Here is a 20,216-nt window from a genome sequence, read left to right on the forward strand (position 1 = left end):
GTCTGCTTCAAGCTGTGAAACAGCATAGGAAGACAGTTGGAGACAGCAGGAAGTCAACTCTAATCAAAAGCCTGTAATCTGCAACTTGTGCCTGACAATGCAACACTGATCTGCAACGTACTTTTTAATGTCTTTTGTAAATAGTGCTTTTCGCCTTCATTCAAATGTGAATAAAAAGTGTAATATGCGTTTGTTTATGGGTGAGATGTCGACCAGTCATAACAAGTACTACTGAGATGTTGACTCCTGGTGGTAAATTTTTGAGTTTCACTCACTGTCAGTAACTTTTGGAAAGGTTGAAGGTAGCAATATGCATGCATCTAGTTAATTCGTATCTCAACTAGCGAGAGCACCTGTGCAGTGTGCAATACATAGCACTTTCTGCAGGTAGATATTACCTTAGGCGGTTGCGATGTTGTACTATGGACTCTTGATGACAACATTAACAAAGGCAATATATCATGTCTGTAATGCCACCAACAGAAACTACTGCACAACAGCACGCAAAAATCGTTACCAGCAGTGTTCACAAAGTCGGTGTTTCAGCCAATCATTAGCTTATTATTACCGGCTTCAACCAATCAGGATTAATGGCTTCTCTTTGCCCGCCCACTTCATCGATTCCCCGCCCACTCGCCGACGGCTACTTTCAAACGCATTTAGACAAATATTACCGGCTCTCCTGCGAGCTTCTTTCAAGCCCATTATTGTTTTTTAACAATAATCTACAGAATAAGCGATGGACACGCAGAATTCCAAACATTTTCCAAATTTTGAACAACCCTAGTGTGCAGTCATGCCCTGGTCGCGCGAAACACGAAATTTAAAATATAATGAATGAATTCGATCAATACAAATATTACTTGCATGTATTGGGGGTCGCCTCGGTATAGCAATGGACTCATTTGGCAAGAACAAGAATATTTGGCGTGTTAGACATAACAACATCGACTGTTTCGGTGAACAATGAACATGCCTCTGACATTTTGTGCAAATGTTTCATCGCCAACGATCTCGCATCGAGCGCACAAGCGAAGTATCATGTTGGACGACAGTATATTATTCGTTAATAGCGAGTATAGTTGGGCTCAATTCTGTAAATTACGCGTATTTATAATTTCCATGATGGTTCCAATACTAAATGCAAGAAATATGACAATAAATCATGCGAAGTGCGAAGAAATACTTCAAGTCAAACAAATCTGCTACGGAATATTCTACTTTACGGTCATATGCGAAGATCTGCGATGAATGTGGCTGGCCCCTGGTTGCGCCAATGCATCCAAACTGATGTTTTAGTGATCATCGAATTTCGCGGTCAGGCTAATCAGATATTGGTTACCCTTGCAATTTTACCTGGTGTTATATCTAGATTCGACAATTACCTCTCAGGCCACACAACAACCTTCTCCCGACCAAATTTGACCTGCAGGGCACGATTTGGCCGTCCGCGATGTGTACCGTTACTAATAATAGGGCCTCATCGTACATAAAAATTCTATTACAGTTGTTTTTATTATTAGTAATTCAAAGATACCGTTGGAAGCAATTGATTTCACGATAAAGAAGTTGGAGTCGGAGTCAGGGTAATTTTCACAAACTCAGACTCCGACTCCACAGCCCTGCTCAGAACAACGCAACTATGAACGGACAGTATACTCCTACCTTTTTAGTATTGTTGGAGCCCGTTTATATGGTACAGGGATACGAAACCGGTGGATGCAAGACTATATATTACAAACCGGCATTTCGGCGTCGCCATTTTCGCCCCAGGAAAGAAACACCAACAGTCATGAAGTTTTCGTCAACATTTGACTCTGCGAAGTCTGTTAACAGCAAGATCGACGAGGATAAAACCTTCGTCTAAGACAGCGCCGCTTTTTCGCCGAAACCAGGCGCCGAAATAGTTGGTGCAAAATATTCATATCACTGCAATCTGAGCTTCGCAATACAAATACTGCAGTAAAAATTATTGCGCGCTATGGAGAAATTCGAATTTGCAATTTACATTCATCTCACGAAAAGAGGTTTTCTTGATCTGGAACGTGTAAGCGAAAATTTCATCTGGAGGTCACGAAATAACAGCAGACATTTCAACAAGGTAGTTCATAATAATAGATTCCGCACTCACAGCAGCTAACCTGCTAGAAACTCGCGAATAGTCTCAGCAGTGCCGCATGAACCTGACGGAAGATTGTACCATGTTCAATTACGTGCCCTATATGTTTGAAGTCGTCACCCGCATCAGCTCTACCGGTAAATCCGATAACATGGGCTGAGAGATGATAAATTGATTGCAATTTATGCAAGAGCCAAAATAGCTTTGAAAAATAGAAAACAAATGCGTAGTAAGTCGATGATGGAAATACACAGTCCAGTAATGTGATCGTCGTAACCAAAAATGGCCGTTCGCGAATCGCGTAATGCCGTACTTGGTCCGTTGTGTGTGTTTGTTAATCGTGTTTACAGCCATGGTTCATATTAGTACTGATGAATTTTCTGTTAGGGTGTCCGTGAAAACTCGTAAACAAATTTAGTAGCTAAGCTACAAAAGTTTAAGACCTCCTGCTAGAGATTTAACAGCCATACCCTAAATATTCATTATAGTTTTATATTGCACTTAGTGCCACTTATTGACAAGTATCCCGCCGATATCGGAAAGGAGCAAATTATTACAACGTGCGCTGCATTAAAGAGTGTCATAAACAAATACGAAATAAATACTTGGCTGCGCAAGGCCCGGCCATGATAATCGGTTACTATAATTCAAACCTTGTAATAGACATTAGTGAAAATCGCAGAAAAGCGGTACGGGCGTGTACACTGTACATTACATTAGCAAAGTGTCGATACAGCAATCCACAGTATCGCAAAATGCTCGGGATGCAAATGAAATCACTCGACTATGTCGTAGCATTCATAACGTGATGCAATTGAAACACTTCGCAGTGGTGTATACCTCTAGTACTCATTATTTATGAGATGCACGCAGTAGTCCCAATCAATATTTCGGCAATCGGTTCTGTTACAAAATGATTGATTCAATCCTTTCTCATGATCGAAACTGATGCTCGTTATCCGAGTCATTACTTCGATATTCTGGCGTTTCATGTTAGCAGAGATTCTTATTGATTTGATCACGGCCAAGCTGGCCACTGTATTGGTTGCTATCCTGCTATTGTTGGCCGCGCATTTGGTATGACTATTGCTATCGCTTTCGTTGTGCAGCATGAGGTATTGTTTTGCACTGCACCTATGCGATATAATGGCAACGCATATTAGGTTTGACGAAATCGTATAATAGCGAAGATTGAACGTGCTGGGTAGTGATGATATTTTCCTTTTGGGTGCTTTATAGTATCCGCGGTACTTGAGATTGTTTATTAGTCGACCTCAGTCGTACAGTAATCTTTTTTGTTTTATATGTGACCGAAAGATATATTTTCATAAATGAAAATTTACCGCTTACCCTTTCTCTGAAGTCCTTTGAAAATAGCTCATTCTATCGCCATGAAGTAAATGTACAGTATCGACATTGAAGTTTGCATATTTGGGCTGGTTAGTAAATGTGATTTTGATTTTTATAAAAGGCAGCAGTCGAAAAGGGCGAATGGTACTCTCGGTCGCAAATTGGTTATGAACGTAGGCAACCGTTTTAAGTCGATCGCGTACGATGAGATGAAATTTTCAACAGGCCTACCTACTTTTACTTGAATCACTGCTGGAATATTAATGATAGGAGCTTGCAATGGCAATACCGCCAATTCTCGCTTTCATCTTGGTCTTGACGACTCTACCAGCAGTCATGTGTCAACTTGCAGATAGGGCGTTCCGAGACTTGTATTGTCAGCAATGTCAAAGTTTATGTCCCATGCAACAAAGTACTGGTCAGACCGAATTAACACGAGTTGGCAAAGCCGGACCACCAGGTCCTCCCGGACCGCCGGGTGCAGCTGGAAAGGTGAATTTGAGCAATGTGGAGAGGATCGTTGACCGAAGATTAAACGAAAGTAAAAGTGATATAATTTTTTCACGAAAGTGCCGTCGATTGTTAATTGTTATTTAAGAGATTGGATTCTTGTTTGCGCCGAGAAATTGTGATCATTTGTCTGAAGACACGGCAAAATCTCTTAACGTTACCGGGGGACTGATCGATATTTTTATCCCGTCATATTTTGACACTAAAGAAGTATACTGCGATGTTACAACCGACGGGGGAAATTGGATTGTGAGTACATATTAAATAACATATTAAATGACTAGGGACTATAGCAGGAGTGGTCAACCTTTGCGGTCAAAGGGCCACATGAGATCTACGAACCATTGAACGGGCTAATTGAGTGTTAGAAACCTTCTTCTCTTGGTTACCGGAGAAAATAAGACTTATCGTAGATTTAAGAATGAAATCGATGACAATTATGTCATGAAAACTCCTCGCCGCGCCAGGCTCGAATTTTACTTCCATATATATTTACAGTCGCCTCTGTATACTGCTCGGCTCATTTGGCAAGAACAGGATTATTAGGCACTTGGACATATCAAGAGGTCGACTCCACAATTCCTACCTCAGTGTTGGAGGTTTATCTAGGCTCCTCCTCGCCATATCATCCGTGTAAGCGGTGTCTTATAAAAAGCCTATAAGCGGGCCGTACGGAAGAGGAACAAAGAAAAATTGGCCTGGTGTAAATGACCATAGCAGTTGACAAACACCATGAATACCACAAACAAACATCAAATATTTCTGTACGAAGGCTTCATCAGCGACGATCTATCTGCGTGCACAGTCAATAATTATTGTACTTTAATCTGATCTGGACACACACAATTTACAATGCGACAACTTCACTGCATTCTGGAGAACACGTTATCTTATAATTGGGAATATAGTTGAACTCATTTCTGTAAATTGAGCGTTTTATTTTCCGTAGGGGTAGACCCACCATTACAAGAAGGAAATCGATTGACAATAAATTGCGCGAAGTGCTAAGTGTTACTCTGTGGTCATATGCGAATATCTAAGAAAATGCGGCCAGATCTGGTATTTTCGTCACCAACGTCTGGAATTTCACGGTCCGGCTGCTAACATTTTTGATTGGCCTTGCAATTTTATATTAGATCACCTTGTTAAATTATTTTCCATAGCATAACTAATTTCGAGAATTACGTCGCGGGCCTCTCGAATCCTCACTGAAAACGGTTTAGCCACCCATGGACCATAAGACCAGCACAACACTGACAAATCGCTCGTAACTACTGTACTACCTGTACTGTTTAGGTGTTTCAGCGGAGAATGAACGGCGAAGTTGATTTCTACCGTGATTGGATCGATTACGTCACCGGATTTGGGACACCAAGTAGAGAATTCTGGCTAGGTAATGCTTTCTATTGAAGCAATGAATGCTTCCTGCTATCGATTGGTGTGAGGGAGTGAACATTCCTCGTATTCTTCTTTCCTACAATTCTAGCAATAGGTTATGGTATCTGATGTAAAATAGGATGTTTGAAATATACACTATTATGCATGTTCATTGGTTTATAGCAGTGATTCTCAACCGCGGCTCAGAGAGCTGGATGCTGCTTCAAGCTATCTTTCTTGCGGCTCTGATTGACCTCTTATTATTGCACAAACTATATTAGACAGTTGCTGTTTTATGACTAGTTATAGTCAATTTCTGCAAATGAATAGTAAAATAAGCGATATTAGTTCTATCTAAAGCCGCCCAAGGCCACTTCTGAATACCGGGAAAAAGAATTCTTGTGGACTCAGACGCATGGATGAATACCCGTCAGATAAGGACACATCTTCCGTTCTGTTGGTCATATACCTTTATGGATCGTCACTGAGAAGAGTAAATTGCCACAGCATTTCACTAACATCAAAATACCGACTCATATAGTCAAGAATTAATGACAATAAGTCGAATAAAACTCACCGTATAATCCTCTTTGAACTTGTGCATTAAGTGCAGGGATATATGAAGAGCTGACCTAACGACATATAAAGTATCCTGTATGATACGCATATTCAGTTTATGTTAATGCATAGCACTCGCCAAATGTGTCTATCAATGCTAAAATAGCTGATATAGAATCTATGAAAGTCAATGTGAATGCTGTGGAATTAGCTGAATGGTGGGGTCCGGAGGTAGGGTAGTTGACTTTTAATCTTAGTGATAAGTACTGGACTGTTTTCATGCGGCTCGATATGTACTCCGGAGTTTAAAATGCGGCTCCGACATCCAAAAAGGTTGGGAACCGCTGGATTATAGTATGCCTGTATATAAATACCCGTGAACGAGTTTGTAACTATATAAACTAGGGTTGGTGCGAACCCCTTAAAGTAGGGTCACCATATTTTGGAATCGGGTAAAGAGGACACTTTTTCGAAATTCCAAACTCAGAATACTGGAGTAAAATCCGGAAAAAATGGTAAATTTTTTCTGACTTTGTGGTTGGTTGACAAAACTTTCGTTCTAACCACGAATTTCCTATTTAGCGTCATTTATGCCCATTTTCACTAGAATCTATCAACTATCTTAGCTCTGAAAGCAGTAAAGAAGGACAAATTCCCAAAAGGACCATCTTTTCAAAAAACTGACAATGAGGACAAATCCTCCTAAAGGAGGACGTAACCCTACTGAAAGGTTCTGGTTCGTGCGAACACGAACCCTTTGGAATGATACCATGTGAACGCGCGCGTGAACACGAACTTATGACGTCACTTGACGGCACAGTGTTAATTACAAGACTACATTTCTGTATAATAGTACATCAATGTACAGTACATGTACATTGTACAGCTGGGGTGTCAAACTCTACTTGCGTCGCGGCCATGATCCAAACGTTCAAACTGCTCGTGGGCCATCCCAGTCAAACTGTTCCAATATGTTAACTCAACATGCACACCTTGCTTTTCGCTTGAATATCAATCATGTATACATAATAGTATATTACATTACATTACGGATCACAGAGTTATAGCAACACCTTTATTAGTAAACAACGGAAGTTTTTGGCAGAAATTCGAAGATTGGTTGTTTGAATTCAACCGCTAAAACATTGACTTGTAAGGACGGAGTAAGTTGACTTAGGGTTGCATTTAAAACAAACGGTGTTTTAAAACACTTTGTTCAAAACATGTTTTAAACAGTGTTTTAAACAAATTCCTTTAAAAAATTGTTATTTTTTAGTTGTAAAATTATGCCATAATTGTGTAAATACTTTCCAAAAAACATGTATGGACGAACATGTACGAACAATTACCAACCGATGTAGCCGACGCATATTGATACATGATGGTTGGAACCCTGAAAGTAGTCGGCTCAACATTAATAGTAAAGATAGTACGTCAAATCAGCTATATTTACCCTCTATTTTCAAATGTCAATGTCACTGTCCACTATAACGTCACAATCGAATATTAGTGACGTCATGGCTAAAAAGAAACATGTTTTAAATTAGGGCCTTGTTTTAAACATGTTTGTTTTAATTTGATTTTTGTTTTAAATGCAAACCTATCTATGCTCCCTTTGTTTCAGTTGTAATCTGTGGTGAAGAATACGGGAGGTTAAACTGTAAATGCGGTGTAAGAATTTGGCCCGTTATCATTAATCGTGATCCGGGTTTCTCTCTCTGTCGGGGATCTTTTGAGTCAGAAATGATACAGCAGTGCGACCAAATAGATTAGAATTATACTATTTTGTAACTATTATATTCTCTATGCTACCTCCATATAACAGTCTCGATTTGGCGTTTTCGCTTGGCGAATAACTACTTTTTGTCTCATTTTTCCTGAACTCAGTGTGCACTATTTTGAGTTTTAGGAATTGGATGTCTGTGTCAACAACTTTTCCTGATGTTGGCTATGGAGTGAAACCATAACACCATTGTCCGATGATTATAATGTGCCCTATGATCAGAACATTTGTGGCCATCTGGGGAGTATTTCTTACTATCATATCTCAGCATTTGTTAGAAATGTACTGGATAATACAGGGATTTTTAAACCTACTCATAATTGCTTCCAGGGCTGGAATAAATCGTCTGGCGGTCTGGATGCGGCCCCCAGGCCGCATCTTTGAGACCACTGATAAATACGATTCCTATAGCGACGGTTTAGGACACATTATGAAATCATTCGAGTATAACATATAATTACATGCTGAATTTTTCAACATCTCTAAATGTATCAACTGGTACAATCAAATGCTATAATTAGGGTATTGTTTTTACCTAAAAAACTGAATATTTGACCTACAAAATCTAACTTTCGAGATTTTTTTGCCTTAAAAAAATAAATTTTAATAAACCTTTGACCTAACGTATTCAAATTAGATGTTTCCACACATAATGTTGGAATTATACTACTTCTACAATCTTCATTTCTGGTTCCAACTGTCTGTTCTTACGAAGTTGTTCGGCCTGAAAAACTGATGATGAAAAATCTTGATTTGAACGAAATCTAGCCCCATGAAGAATTCCGGTAGTTACATCACGTACTATCGTAGACATAATTAAAATTTGTTGTAGTACAACGAAAGATACGTCCCTACATTCTCGGGTAGAAAGTGTCTGTCCTTACCAAGTTGCTTGCCAAGAATGGAGAAAGAGCGTAGCAGTAGCAGTTGGTGGCTGACAACACTGAAGTTGTCCGTGCGTACACTGCTGGTGACACACCGTGTTGCTTCATTCTGACAAAGGTGTCTAAATCACAATTCTTCATAACGCGCTTCTTGATATAAGAACCATGCAATGCCCCCGCAGTCTTGCTTCAGTTGGGATATTGCGGTACGTTGAGCATAACACCATGTCAACCTATTTGTTTCATTTGAATGTTTATGATTCACAATGAGCAGACAACGGTAGGCCTATAAAGTAGGTCACAAGCTGTAAAATGTCAAATGATAAGTTTCCCGACAATGCAAAATCTACGATACAAACGAAATGCAGGTTTAAAAAATTTCGACTCCGTTTACAATTTGACATTTTCTGAACTATAATGCTACAATTTTGACTTAATTTGAACTAATTTTGACCTAAAGAATTTGCCATAGCCATAATAATTACATAAAATCAATCTTGCGACGGACTATTGCTACATCGATATTGATCAAAGTAAAATTTCTATACTTGCTACAGATGTTACTTAAAATTAAGTTATGCAATAGCCAACACCCTAATCTGACGGATTCGTTTTTTCTGTGACAATAAAAATATCAAATCCCGCACGCCGGCTGGATTTTTTACATAAGACAACGATGCATTCTTTGTAATTGAAATTTTGTTGATGTCGATCATTGATCAAAATAAAGCATAAAGTTACCAAGTAAATATTCACAAACTGTATGCTGAATATTTCGAGCAAACTTTTCTAACAAAACAAATAAAATCTTCTAAAAGTGCAAGGAGCATGCTCGTTTAGTGCTGCATTGCCTTTCGTGTTGCCAGTGGCATACAGAGAGTTGAAATGTAAAACATTTCAATGTAAGATGTTTTAATGAAGTAAGAAATTGTAATAAATGGAAAAGGTTCACAGTGCAGAATCCAACAAGGTTCGTTTGCGAACGCGAACCACAAGATTTCTGAGGCTCACACACAGAACGCGAACGTGAACCTCACGTTCACACCATCCCTACAATAGACGATTCGGACATGTGTATTAGACGTGAGCTAATCATAATCTATAAGCTAATTACAATGCGGCTTATACTCCAATATAAGAAACACGAATTGAAATGCAATACTTTGCATCCATATATTACTGAATAACGTATCGTCGCTGGCAGAAATTTAACCGAAAAGAACATTCCGATGACAGTATAGCTTATATTGCAGGATTAGAAACGATTCATCAACTGACGACCACCAGCAACACGGAACTGAGAATCGAAATGATTAATAGAAACGGCGAGAAATATTATGCGAAGTACAGGTGACAGTGAATAGAGATAGACTATTCGTCACACTTTATTGTATATTAGGTATAGGCCAGTGGTTCCCAACCTTTTTCGACCCATCGCCCACTTTTCAAGCTCAACACCGATCATCGCCCCCCCCCAATTTTGTGTACCGAAATCACCGGTGTGTTGACTAAAAAAAAATGTCAGCTGTTTTGACGAGACATCGCCCCTTCGCTATTTTCGCCCCTGTCGCCCCCTTTGTCCATTTTCACCCCCTATCGCCCCTCTAGATCGCCAAATCAACCCCTGGGGGGCGATATCGCCCACGTTGGGAACCACTGGTATGGGGCCTCAGTTAAAACGCATTATGGCCCATACATATAAGTTACTCATTTTGTAAGTTGATGGATTTTAAAGAACCTTAAAATTTCTATTGAACTGCTGTCAAATTTGATGCGTCATTATAAATTACCATTGTTTTGACGGTCGTCGTAGCTAAGTAAGTCACGTCTGGTCTTACAAAGGGGGAATCTTGGTTTCGATTGCCGATTACCAGGCATAGCTAATTTTGGCATGCGACAAAGACGCCATAAAGAACTTATTTTTGGCCTTTTTCAGATTTTATTATGGCAATTTAGGCTTCGCCGTGAATCAATATTTGTTGACTCAACCTAACCATGCAGGCTACACGTTTTAGATTATGATTTTATCAAACTGGTGTCACACAACGAGCTGTCCAATCTGTGCCAACAAATAAATAGCAGGAAGAAAAACCGATTTGACAACGATGTTGGAGAGCGAATTCATCTAATACAAAATCAACTGCTTCTGCAATATCGAAGCTCAATATTCGCTATGCGTGCCAAATTACCAGCATTCAATCAGATCAGGATACTAGTGCTTGTATAAAAAAAATCAATTAAAATTAAAAACAAATCTTTAGCAGCCGACACTCATTTCAGACTCCACCTACCAACCAATGGTTAGTGACCTTGAGTGACTTCAATTTCAAATATATTATGAATATATATTCTCCCGAAAAAGAAAAATCCATGTCTAGGACGGTCTGAATTTAGGTATAGTACGTACGGATGGGGATTATTTCTCGGCGACTGAGGCAGTTTGCACCGTGTATGTTCACGTGTTTAAATTGATGAACCTAGAATATGTCCCTATTGGACAATGTGACAAAGTCTATCGATTATTGAATTATGTGGGTCTAGGCCAGAGATGGGCATCCTGCGGCCGTAGAAGTAAATTAGTGCGGCCGTGGACACGTAATTCAATTAGTATGTGTTGGCGGCCGTCGACAAGAAAATTGAATTTGCGAATTGAGCCCCGAATTTTTGAGGAAAAGATTAATCTTTGAGAGTTTTAATTTGTCTTGAAATTTTCTCTGCGCCATGCGCGATTCAATGCGGCTTCATTTTGCGATTTAAAGTAGCGCCGTTTGCTATCTGAGCCACACACTAGTGAGAGTACAGATGAGAACAGAAATACCAACTTGGAATGGTGTGCTCCTCACGAAATAAATTCGTTTCTGGTACGTTTGTTGGATTCCAATATCTTACCACAAGACTGACAATCCTGATGGTAGTTCAAGAAATAACAGCAGGCAGCAAAGTGTCTAATAACACATGGCCCACCCGAATATGCCTCAGCCTTTCTAACTTGCCCTAAATTTTCGAAAACACCCCCTCCATCAACTCTACCGGTGAATTTGATGACATGGGCTGAGAAAGGATAAATACTTGATAGCAATATGTGAAACTACTAATACAAATGGCGTAATTCATTCGTGAATCTGAAGCCTTTCCGCGCTTTGCGTGACCATAACCACTCCCAGTAACCATTATTTACATGACCACTAAGGATGTCGATGCGTACAGTAATATGATATCAAAGAGTAGATTTGTTCGGTCTTCAACGGATGTAAACATGGATAGTTTTCCATGGGAATTTGGTTTCCAGTTTGTTCATTGCGACTATGTCCTGAAATGCGGCCGTAGGCTATAGGCTATAACTACGAAATGTGGCCGTGAATAGCAAAAAGGTTGCCCACCCCTGGTCTAAGCCTTTTTCTAAAGCAAATTAAAAGTGAAGAGCGTTTGGTATCTTTATGCGTATGGAGCCAAGTGCACCTAGGATCGCGCGTTGCCAGTTTTGCGTAACATTACGGAGAATTTAGCGTTTTTTTTACCACGCCTATTTCATTGCACGTCGGGACATTGCTGTGAGGGGTGTCTTTATTTTGTACATGCAAGCTAATGAAAAGCTAATTAGGCTAATGAAAAGCTTATTAAGCTAATGAAAAGCTAATGAAGCTAATGAAAAGCTAATTAAGTTAATGAAAAAGTAAGCTAATGAAAAGCTAATGAAGCTAAAAGCTAATGAAGCTAATAACTATGCTGTAGCACGGGGGCCCTTCGATCCGCCTGGCGGGAGCAGACCTTTTAACGTGTTCCATGCATTTCAAAGGGGATCGAGTTTGGACTTTGAAAATTTTCGAGGTCGCCTATACTTTGGCGTGGGCGACATAACTTCCGCAACTTTGCCGCGCGTCGCCTACCATAAAACATGGCGCCCTATGGCAAACCACCTCTACTTGCTAGGATCGGTCCCAGAATTCGTGTGAGCCTAGTCGTGGTGAAGGGGGGGGGTGTTTGGACGGGAAAATATTTAGAAATTTTCCGAAAATTTTTTCCGTCTTCAACTTTTTTTCAATTTCGTCCCCATGTTAAAGGATAGGGAAGTTGGACTTGGTCGTTAGTGCGAGATTTTTCAAAACTTTCGATCGGTTCTGGAGACCCCACCGTTTGCCCGATCGGTGCGATTTCTTCACAGGACTCAAATTGAGATTTATAAGATGTTTTTTTTCATTCAGATTTAAATGTTGTTGTGAGTCCATCATCTGGATATTCGATTCCAAATAGGGGTTTCTGAATCATGATTACAATATTGCCTATTCAGATTCAGACAGACCAGTGGTTGTCAAAACCTTCAACCTCGCGGCACCCTCTGTAAATAAAAAATAGTCCGCGGCACCCTGGCACAGTGATTCTCGACCTTTTTTTCGCTAACGGCACACTGCAAATCAGAAGATTTGACGGCACCGACAGACATACAGAGGTTTGTTTTGAGGTGTTCATGGTATGTGTCGACTACTATGGTCAATTGGTCATGGTCATTCACACCAGTCAATTTTCTTCATTTCGCTTCCATAGCAGCCGACTTGTACCACAGCCCACATTCTTGGCTTTTATAAGACACTGCTTACGCAGATGACATGGCGAGGAGGAACCTACAAAAACCTCCATCACCCATATAGGAATTCTGGTCGACCTCGGTCGGACTCGAACCCACAACCCATAGGTGTTGCAACTGTGGATTATACCGCTACGACCGTCTAACGTCAAAGTCCGAAATCCCTATACTTTAACATGGGGCCAAGATCGAAAAAAAAGTTGGTGTCCGAACTTTGGTTTTCGGGCCATAACTTCCCTCCCCGTGGTCCCATCGAGACAAAATAGGTACCGTCGCGTTCTACAGCGTGCGCCGCTTCGACCGATAGCAGAAAATGGGGAATCGAAAAAAATTTGAAAAATTATAAAATTTCTGAAAAATCGACCGAAGTCCAACTTCCCTATACTTTAACATGAGCACAAAATCGTAAAAAAGTTGAAGTCCGAAAATTTTCCCCTCTCCAAACACCCCTAGTCGCGTTCCTTTCAATATTTCAAGACGCCCTGTGAAAGAATTATCCGGATCGGACAAAGAGTATAGCCTCCATAGCCGATCGAAAGTCGCTTTTTGGGTCCTTTGATCGGAAATGTCTCGGCTTCGGATCCCGATCCGGATAATTTTTTTCTCCGGCTTCGTTTCTTTGCGGCGCTTCCAATGAGGGGTCGAGCTTGGGGCTGGGCCTCACAGAAGCCGAGCAATAACACGAAATTTCGTATCTCAGCTCCTGTGCGTCGTAGAGCTAAGCGGATAGTCGATTCGAGCTCCTGATAACAGAACGAGGATAAAAATCTGAAATCTTTCTGCGACCACCTAAAACCACGCCCAGGGTACCGGCGTGTTCTACTGCGTCAGCTGCGTCGAACGATACCAGAAAAGTGGGAATCGAAACAAAATTTGAAAATTATTTTTTTCGAAAAAACGACGTACTTCCCTATATTTTAACATGGGGACGAAATTGAAAAATAGTTGAAGTCCGAAAAAAATTTCGGAAAATTTCCAAATATTTTCTCGGCAAACACCACCCACGACTAAGCTCACACGGAATCTGGGACCGATCCGAGCAAGTATAGGCGGTTTGCCATAGGGCCGCATGTTTTGGGGTAGACGACGCGCGGCAAAGTTGCGGCAATCATGTCGCCCACGTTGATGTATAGGCGAGCTCGAAAATTTTCAAAGTCCAAACTCCCCTTTAAAATGCATGGGCCACGTTAAACCACGTTAAAAGGTCTGCTCCCGCCAAGCGGATCGAAAGGCCCCCGTGCTACAGCATAGTTGTTAGCTTAATTAGCTTTTCATTAGCTTCAGTAGCTTTTCATTAGCTTACTTTTTTCAGTAGCTTAATTAGCTTTTCATTAGCTTCATTAGCTTTTCATTAGCTTGCATGTACAAAATAAAGGCACCCGCTGTGAGTTGTCCGTGACTTCACAGAAATCTCATTTCCACTATGCAGCGTAGCTTTTTACCAGTGGCGGCTCGTCCTATAGGGCAACTGGGGCATTGCCCCACCTGAAATTCTGTTCAATAACAATTTAACCATTTATAGACGCACAGCGATCAATATATACCGAGATCACAGCGAAACCCGCGTTCTTCTTGTGCTTTCGCTTGCAAATGCCCATACGTAGCGAAGTCTCTGCGAAAATCGAATTTTCTTCTGTGTTTTCGCTTTGTGAATGCCTAGCCGGGGTTTGCCCCGGTAGTGCACATAACAAGCTTTCACTATCTATTTTCTCAATGCCGCGCACAATAAAGAAACGGTGATTTACTCTCGCCTATTCGTAAAATGGCCGAGCAAGTGGGGCAACTATGCCTGTTTGCCCCTAAGGTGTGATGTAACAATCGTATCTATATCTGAACTCGGTTACCGTAATATGCATTGAGTCGACCTTTGCTGGTATAGGTCGATTTTGACGGTGTTTCGCCCCATGATAATTCTTGAAACTTGGTATGATATGTCGTGAAGGTAGTATTTAGCACTGCTCCAAGTTTCAGGCTTGCTACTTAAAGATAAGGGTAGTTATTTCGTTTCCGAAGTTCAGTGTGTGCTGATCTATCATGTACATTGTACAGCAACAGATTTTACTCAAAAGCCGTTATTGTTCTCTATTGATTTTAACGATGTTCCGTACCTAGATCTGTCATGAGCTTTTGCACGTTACGTCTTGATTTTAGTATCGAGCGCGGTGCCAAGTCTTAAAGTTGACACTCAAGGATTGAGGCAGTTATTTCGTTTTCGAGGTCGATTATGGTAGAGATGCGCGCTGATCTGATACTTAGCCTACCTATATCATTGCGGATCTCACGCAAAAGCCGGTGTCTGTCTGTGCTAATCTAGTCTGCGTTCCATAACGAGATCGGTGATGATATGTCCAATTGTATATCTCGGTGATCTCATGAAACAGCTAATTAAGATTCTCGGTTTGCATTCAAATATTCACATAATTTTATGTTCGCCAATGTCCATTTCACTGTGAAATTGTGGCCTTCAAATTTTACTCAAACTTCGGTGTTCGTCTGTTTGTATTGATTTTGACAGTGTACCATGCCGGAATGGGTTATGAGATTGCAAATGCTACTTCTCGATGATTTCATGTAACAGTATACTAAGTTTACGGCTTTCATTCATGTATTTATTGATTAATATATTTTCCAACGGCGATTTCGCAGCAGACTTATAGAGTGTAAGCCGTATGTGTTGTGTCACAGTCACCAGTTTCATGGCCAAAATGTGATATGTTGTTCCGAGACCGAAGTTCTGAAGCTGCTGTCCTTAGTTCTTCAAAGACTCAGGGATTTCTCAGGATTCCATGCAAAGACCATTCAAATTGATGTTCTGGATTCAATATGACAGGCCCAATCTATGAGATAACAATTGCGTATGTGTCCGAACTCGTTGACCTTTGCAGTTAGGCTTACGCAATCGAGTTCTAGTCATTGGAATTAGTCTGGTCAAGTCAAGCGCGAACATGAATCGTATTGAATCTTTGCTCCGTACGTAGTTTACGCAGCTGCCTTTAGAGTGCAAATTAGAGGACTAGAAATTGTCCAGTCCGTTGATCCAATCGTACGCCGGGTACCTCCGCTTTGGTTGCATATCACCTGGTCGTAACTAGGGCTCGGCAAAATCGAGTACCTGAGTGATTCGATTCTGAATCACGTAAAATGCTTCAAGTCGAGTCGAGTAATCGAGTATCACTCATTATGACGTCATAACGGAATATTATTTGTCAAAGTTCAAATATGTACCTTTTAAGCGACCACAAAGAATATAATGCGTGTTATCCATCATATTGAGGATACTTTGTTATTTTTTCGACCATACCGCGCGATTTCATTGCACTTGGTGACAGTATTGTGGGATGATCATGACTTCGGAAATGTGCTATTTCTTATAACGTTCGTAGCTTTGTACTTCATGTTTCGTATACTACGATACGGCCAATCAAGGTTTCAAGGCATCAACAGTGAAATTAGCATAAACGCGTTGATCGTTGATAAACTCCTCGCTGATAAATCAAGTCTCAGTGGTGAGGTCGTATAATTTCAGTGCTCAAAAAAATCGTCTTTTACTACTCGACTCGAATCATTAAAATTAATACTCGATTCAGATTCGAGTACTCGAATCATTGTGCCCACTGCCCAGCCCTAGTCGTAACCACCAGCTCAGTTGTCGTAACACACCAGGATCGTGTACGAAACACCTTCGGACGGGCTTAGAAAAATTAGGGCCTTTCGATTTGCGTAATCTCTAACTCTACCATGAAATCATAACGCATGCTACTAAGGATGACCTGATAATTGATTCGTGGCATAGGGACGATTCTTAGTTCACGTACATTTTGTAAAATAATCCTTTGATTAAAAAAAATGAATAAAACATTTGTTACCACACTTCAAGTCACGGCTCACCGGCAAACCTCTCGCGGCACCTACGTTCGTTAATATCACCGTTATCGGGAAATTCATGTGACCATCATAAAGTTACATTTTTACGTTTGAAAACGCCATTGTGACGTCATGTTGATAAAAGTCGCTCGCGGCCCTTGCCCCACCACCCGATATTGTCACGAGCCGCCACTGCTTTTTACTGTATGTTTCTTATACGCTAGCATACGACAAACCGATGTTCAAGGATTCCACAGTGGAACTATTATCGAAACTATAATTTTCGCTAATAAATTAACTCTTAGCGGCAAAGAGCGAGCGTTCAATTTTAGCACTCGCAAATATCATATGTTACTACTCGACACGAGTCAATTAACTTAATACCGGACTCAGATTCGAATACTCGAATCATTCTGCCCACAACCTACAGCCTCATAGCAGTAATCTCACAAGTCTCAAATCTACTTTGCTGACCGATTCATCTACTATCAGTTCCTTCTACGTTGGACCAGAGTCAGACGACTACAGACTGCATGTCAGCGGTTATTCAGGGAACGCCTCGGATTCTTTTGGTCATCCGTCCGATTCGAATGCCCGACTTGATAACCAACGATTTTCGACGAGAGACGCAGACCATGACCGATCGGCTGGCAGGAATTGTGCGGAAATTGTGAAAGGAGGATGGTGGTACAACGATTGTCAGTGGTCAAATCTCAATGGCAAATATGACATAGTCAACGATTGGAGGGGTATCTCATGGTATCATGAACCAACGAGTCGACGCTTGTACATGAAGTATACGGAAATGAAGCTTAGGAGAAAGTTATGATTCAATTTCTTCAATAAACGAGAGAGCATCGCTAGCGGATTCACGTGTATAGTTGCATGATATTTCAAACATTTTACGTCGGCTGACCTGACATAAATTCATCGATAAGCTATGGACTGCAGAATTTGCATTTTGTATACACCAATGATACCTGTCCTAATATTTATATGTATCATGTATGCATCCAACAAAATTTGATGACGATATCCAACTGTCATTTAATGTTGTAGAAGGTGTACTGTTTGCTGATAACCTGCCAGAGATGAACCCTGATTTCCACGTAAGTTGTGGCTAAGTAGGTATACTCAGCTTGAAGTAAAACACGCATGTTCCTGCGTCAGTCTTTGATCTGACATCTCAACGAGAATACGACGACAATAATGCCGCATGGTCGAATGGATGTGATATACCGGCGGTTCTCAACCGGGGGTCCGCAAAGCCTCAAAATTCGTATTTTTTTAATTCGGAAAATCACGGGGCAGTTTCGCTTCATTACTAGTAAAACTCCAGAGCTCACATCAACAGAATGACCATCTGAGATGAAATATCCTACTGTGAGAGTCATCTTAATTGCTAAATTGCTGCCAATAGCCTACTGATACAAATATTTTGCTGTTTAGAGATGTTTTGTTGGGTATTTCGGGAAAAACTTGGATGAGTAGGGTCAAACATAGTGACTTCGAAATGTCCACAAAAATCCATTTTCTCCTGTAATATAAGCCTATACAACGATTTTTCCATAATAACTTCAAGATAAGCTGCTAGTCAGGGGTGGGCCAACTTTTCGGCCAAAGCGCTGCATGAGATTTACGAACCATTGCGTGGGCCACTTGAATGTCGATGACCTTTACCCAATTGGGCAATGGTGAAAACGATACGCATAATAATATGTACCAAAATCAATAACAATTATTACATGATAATAAGATCTTGGTTGCTTTCACACCTTATTTAACGTCCACTTGCAAAGTAATAATTATATTTATTACACCAGCTTTCGGAGCGCCGCTCCTTCATCCGCTCCGAAAGCTCGTGTAATAAATATAATTATTACTTTGCAAGTGGACGTTAAATAAGGTGTGAAAGCAACCAAGATCTTATTATTATCTATATCGTCTGCTATCGGTTCAACGAATTACTCAATTATTACATGAAGACTCAATGTGCCTCCATGACCGAGACACGCACAGCGCGAAAAATTTTCAATGTTAATTCATGAATTCGGTCAACAATAATATTACTTGCAGAAATTGTGGGTCGCCTCTGCATACCGCTGGGCTCATTTGGCAAGGTCAACGATTATTCGACACTTGGACTTTTCAATATCGAAGATTTCGGCGAATATGCGGAATATTCTACTTTATGGTCATATACGAGGACAATTGTGCTTGCCCCTGGATACGCCAATATCTCGGACCTGGTATTTTAGTCAACAATTAACATCCAAAATTTTGCGGTCAGGCTGATCTAATTTTTGGTTAGCGTTGCATCAAGTTCACAATAAATTACCTATGTATAACGCAGAGCGAATGTTTGTAGATGTTATAGTTGTATAATCAGACTCCAGAAGGTTGCGTTTACAATTCGCTGCGTGTTCCCTTGCGTTTGACGACCGACAATCAACGCCGTGGATTGGCTCGTTGGCTGACGTACCACGAAGCCTGTCTATTGTACACGTATTCGGTGGATCACACTGACGAATATATTTTGTTTCTGTCTCCACGACTTGTAACTTTATTGAATCACGTACGGCAATGCAACGGACTTCCGAATCATCGAACAATGAATTAATGAATATCTCTACGTAGTATTACATACGCATATCTCTCATAGCCACGAGAGAGTACATGCACCAAACATCGTACCATTTCAAATTTTGTTATCTACGTTCACGCGACAAAATATACGACTCCCAAAGGTCTTATCGGGTTTCAGTTCAGGGAATTACGTAAGTTTTACAACACTCCCTATTGCTAAATCATAAAGTGGCGTTAACAATATATTTCGTTAAAAGTTCCCCCTTCCTACCAAAAGAACTTGGTGTAAAAAAAAACGAATATATTGTTCAAAACGTCACACCTAGGGTCATAACCAATCATAGGGACTGGAAACAGGTAACAATTTTATATGCAGGGGCAAAAGTAAACTTATTAAACGAAATACCATCATAACATAGTATTCGGCTGATCTTGAAATGACTCGATGTAGCATCATTCTGTTTATGTAGACTGCTGAAATACAAATCAACAACATTAGGCGCTCAAAAAACACAGACATCACTTAAGACCTCAAAACAATACATACACGTTATTACGGCAACATTAAATAAACATATAATTCAACATTCATGAAATCGAACA

The 20,216-nt window shown here is 40.5% G+C and overlaps 1 protein-coding gene across 4 annotated transcripts in view; it reads left to right on the plus strand.

The window, feature by feature from the left end:
• Nucleotides 1–17,892, plus strand: part of LOC145448459 (ryncolin-1-like) — a 112,475-nt gene extending 94,583 nt beyond the window's left edge. The window contains exons 1-5 of one of the 4 annotated variants that reach the window (XM_080326844.1): nt 3,701–4,010; nt 4,068–4,228; nt 5,276–5,372; nt 9,835–9,931; nt 17,520–17,892. In XM_080326844.1, the coding sequence (XP_080182970.1) occupies nt 3,749–4,010; nt 4,068–4,228; nt 5,276–5,372; nt 9,835–9,931; nt 17,520–17,856 (954 nt within the window). In that variant the 5' untranslated portion in view covers nt 3,701–3,748 and the 3' untranslated portion in view covers nt 17,857–17,892. Of the gene's footprint in view, nt 1–3,700; nt 4,011–4,067; nt 4,229–5,275; nt 5,373–9,834; nt 9,932–17,519 lie in introns of those variants that run through there. The other 3 variants (XM_080326845.1, XM_080326846.1, XM_080326847.1) reach the window with 3 other exon arrangements.
• Nucleotides 17,893–20,216: the final 2,324 nt, after the last annotated feature.

Source organism: Botryllus schlosseri, chromosome 10 (genome assembly GCF_051294905.1).
Source record: "Botryllus schlosseri isolate E-star chromosome 10, Bs_hap1, whole genome shotgun sequence".
NCBI classification, from domain to species: Eukaryota; Metazoa; Chordata; class Ascidiacea; order Stolidobranchia; family Styelidae; genus Botryllus; species Botryllus schlosseri.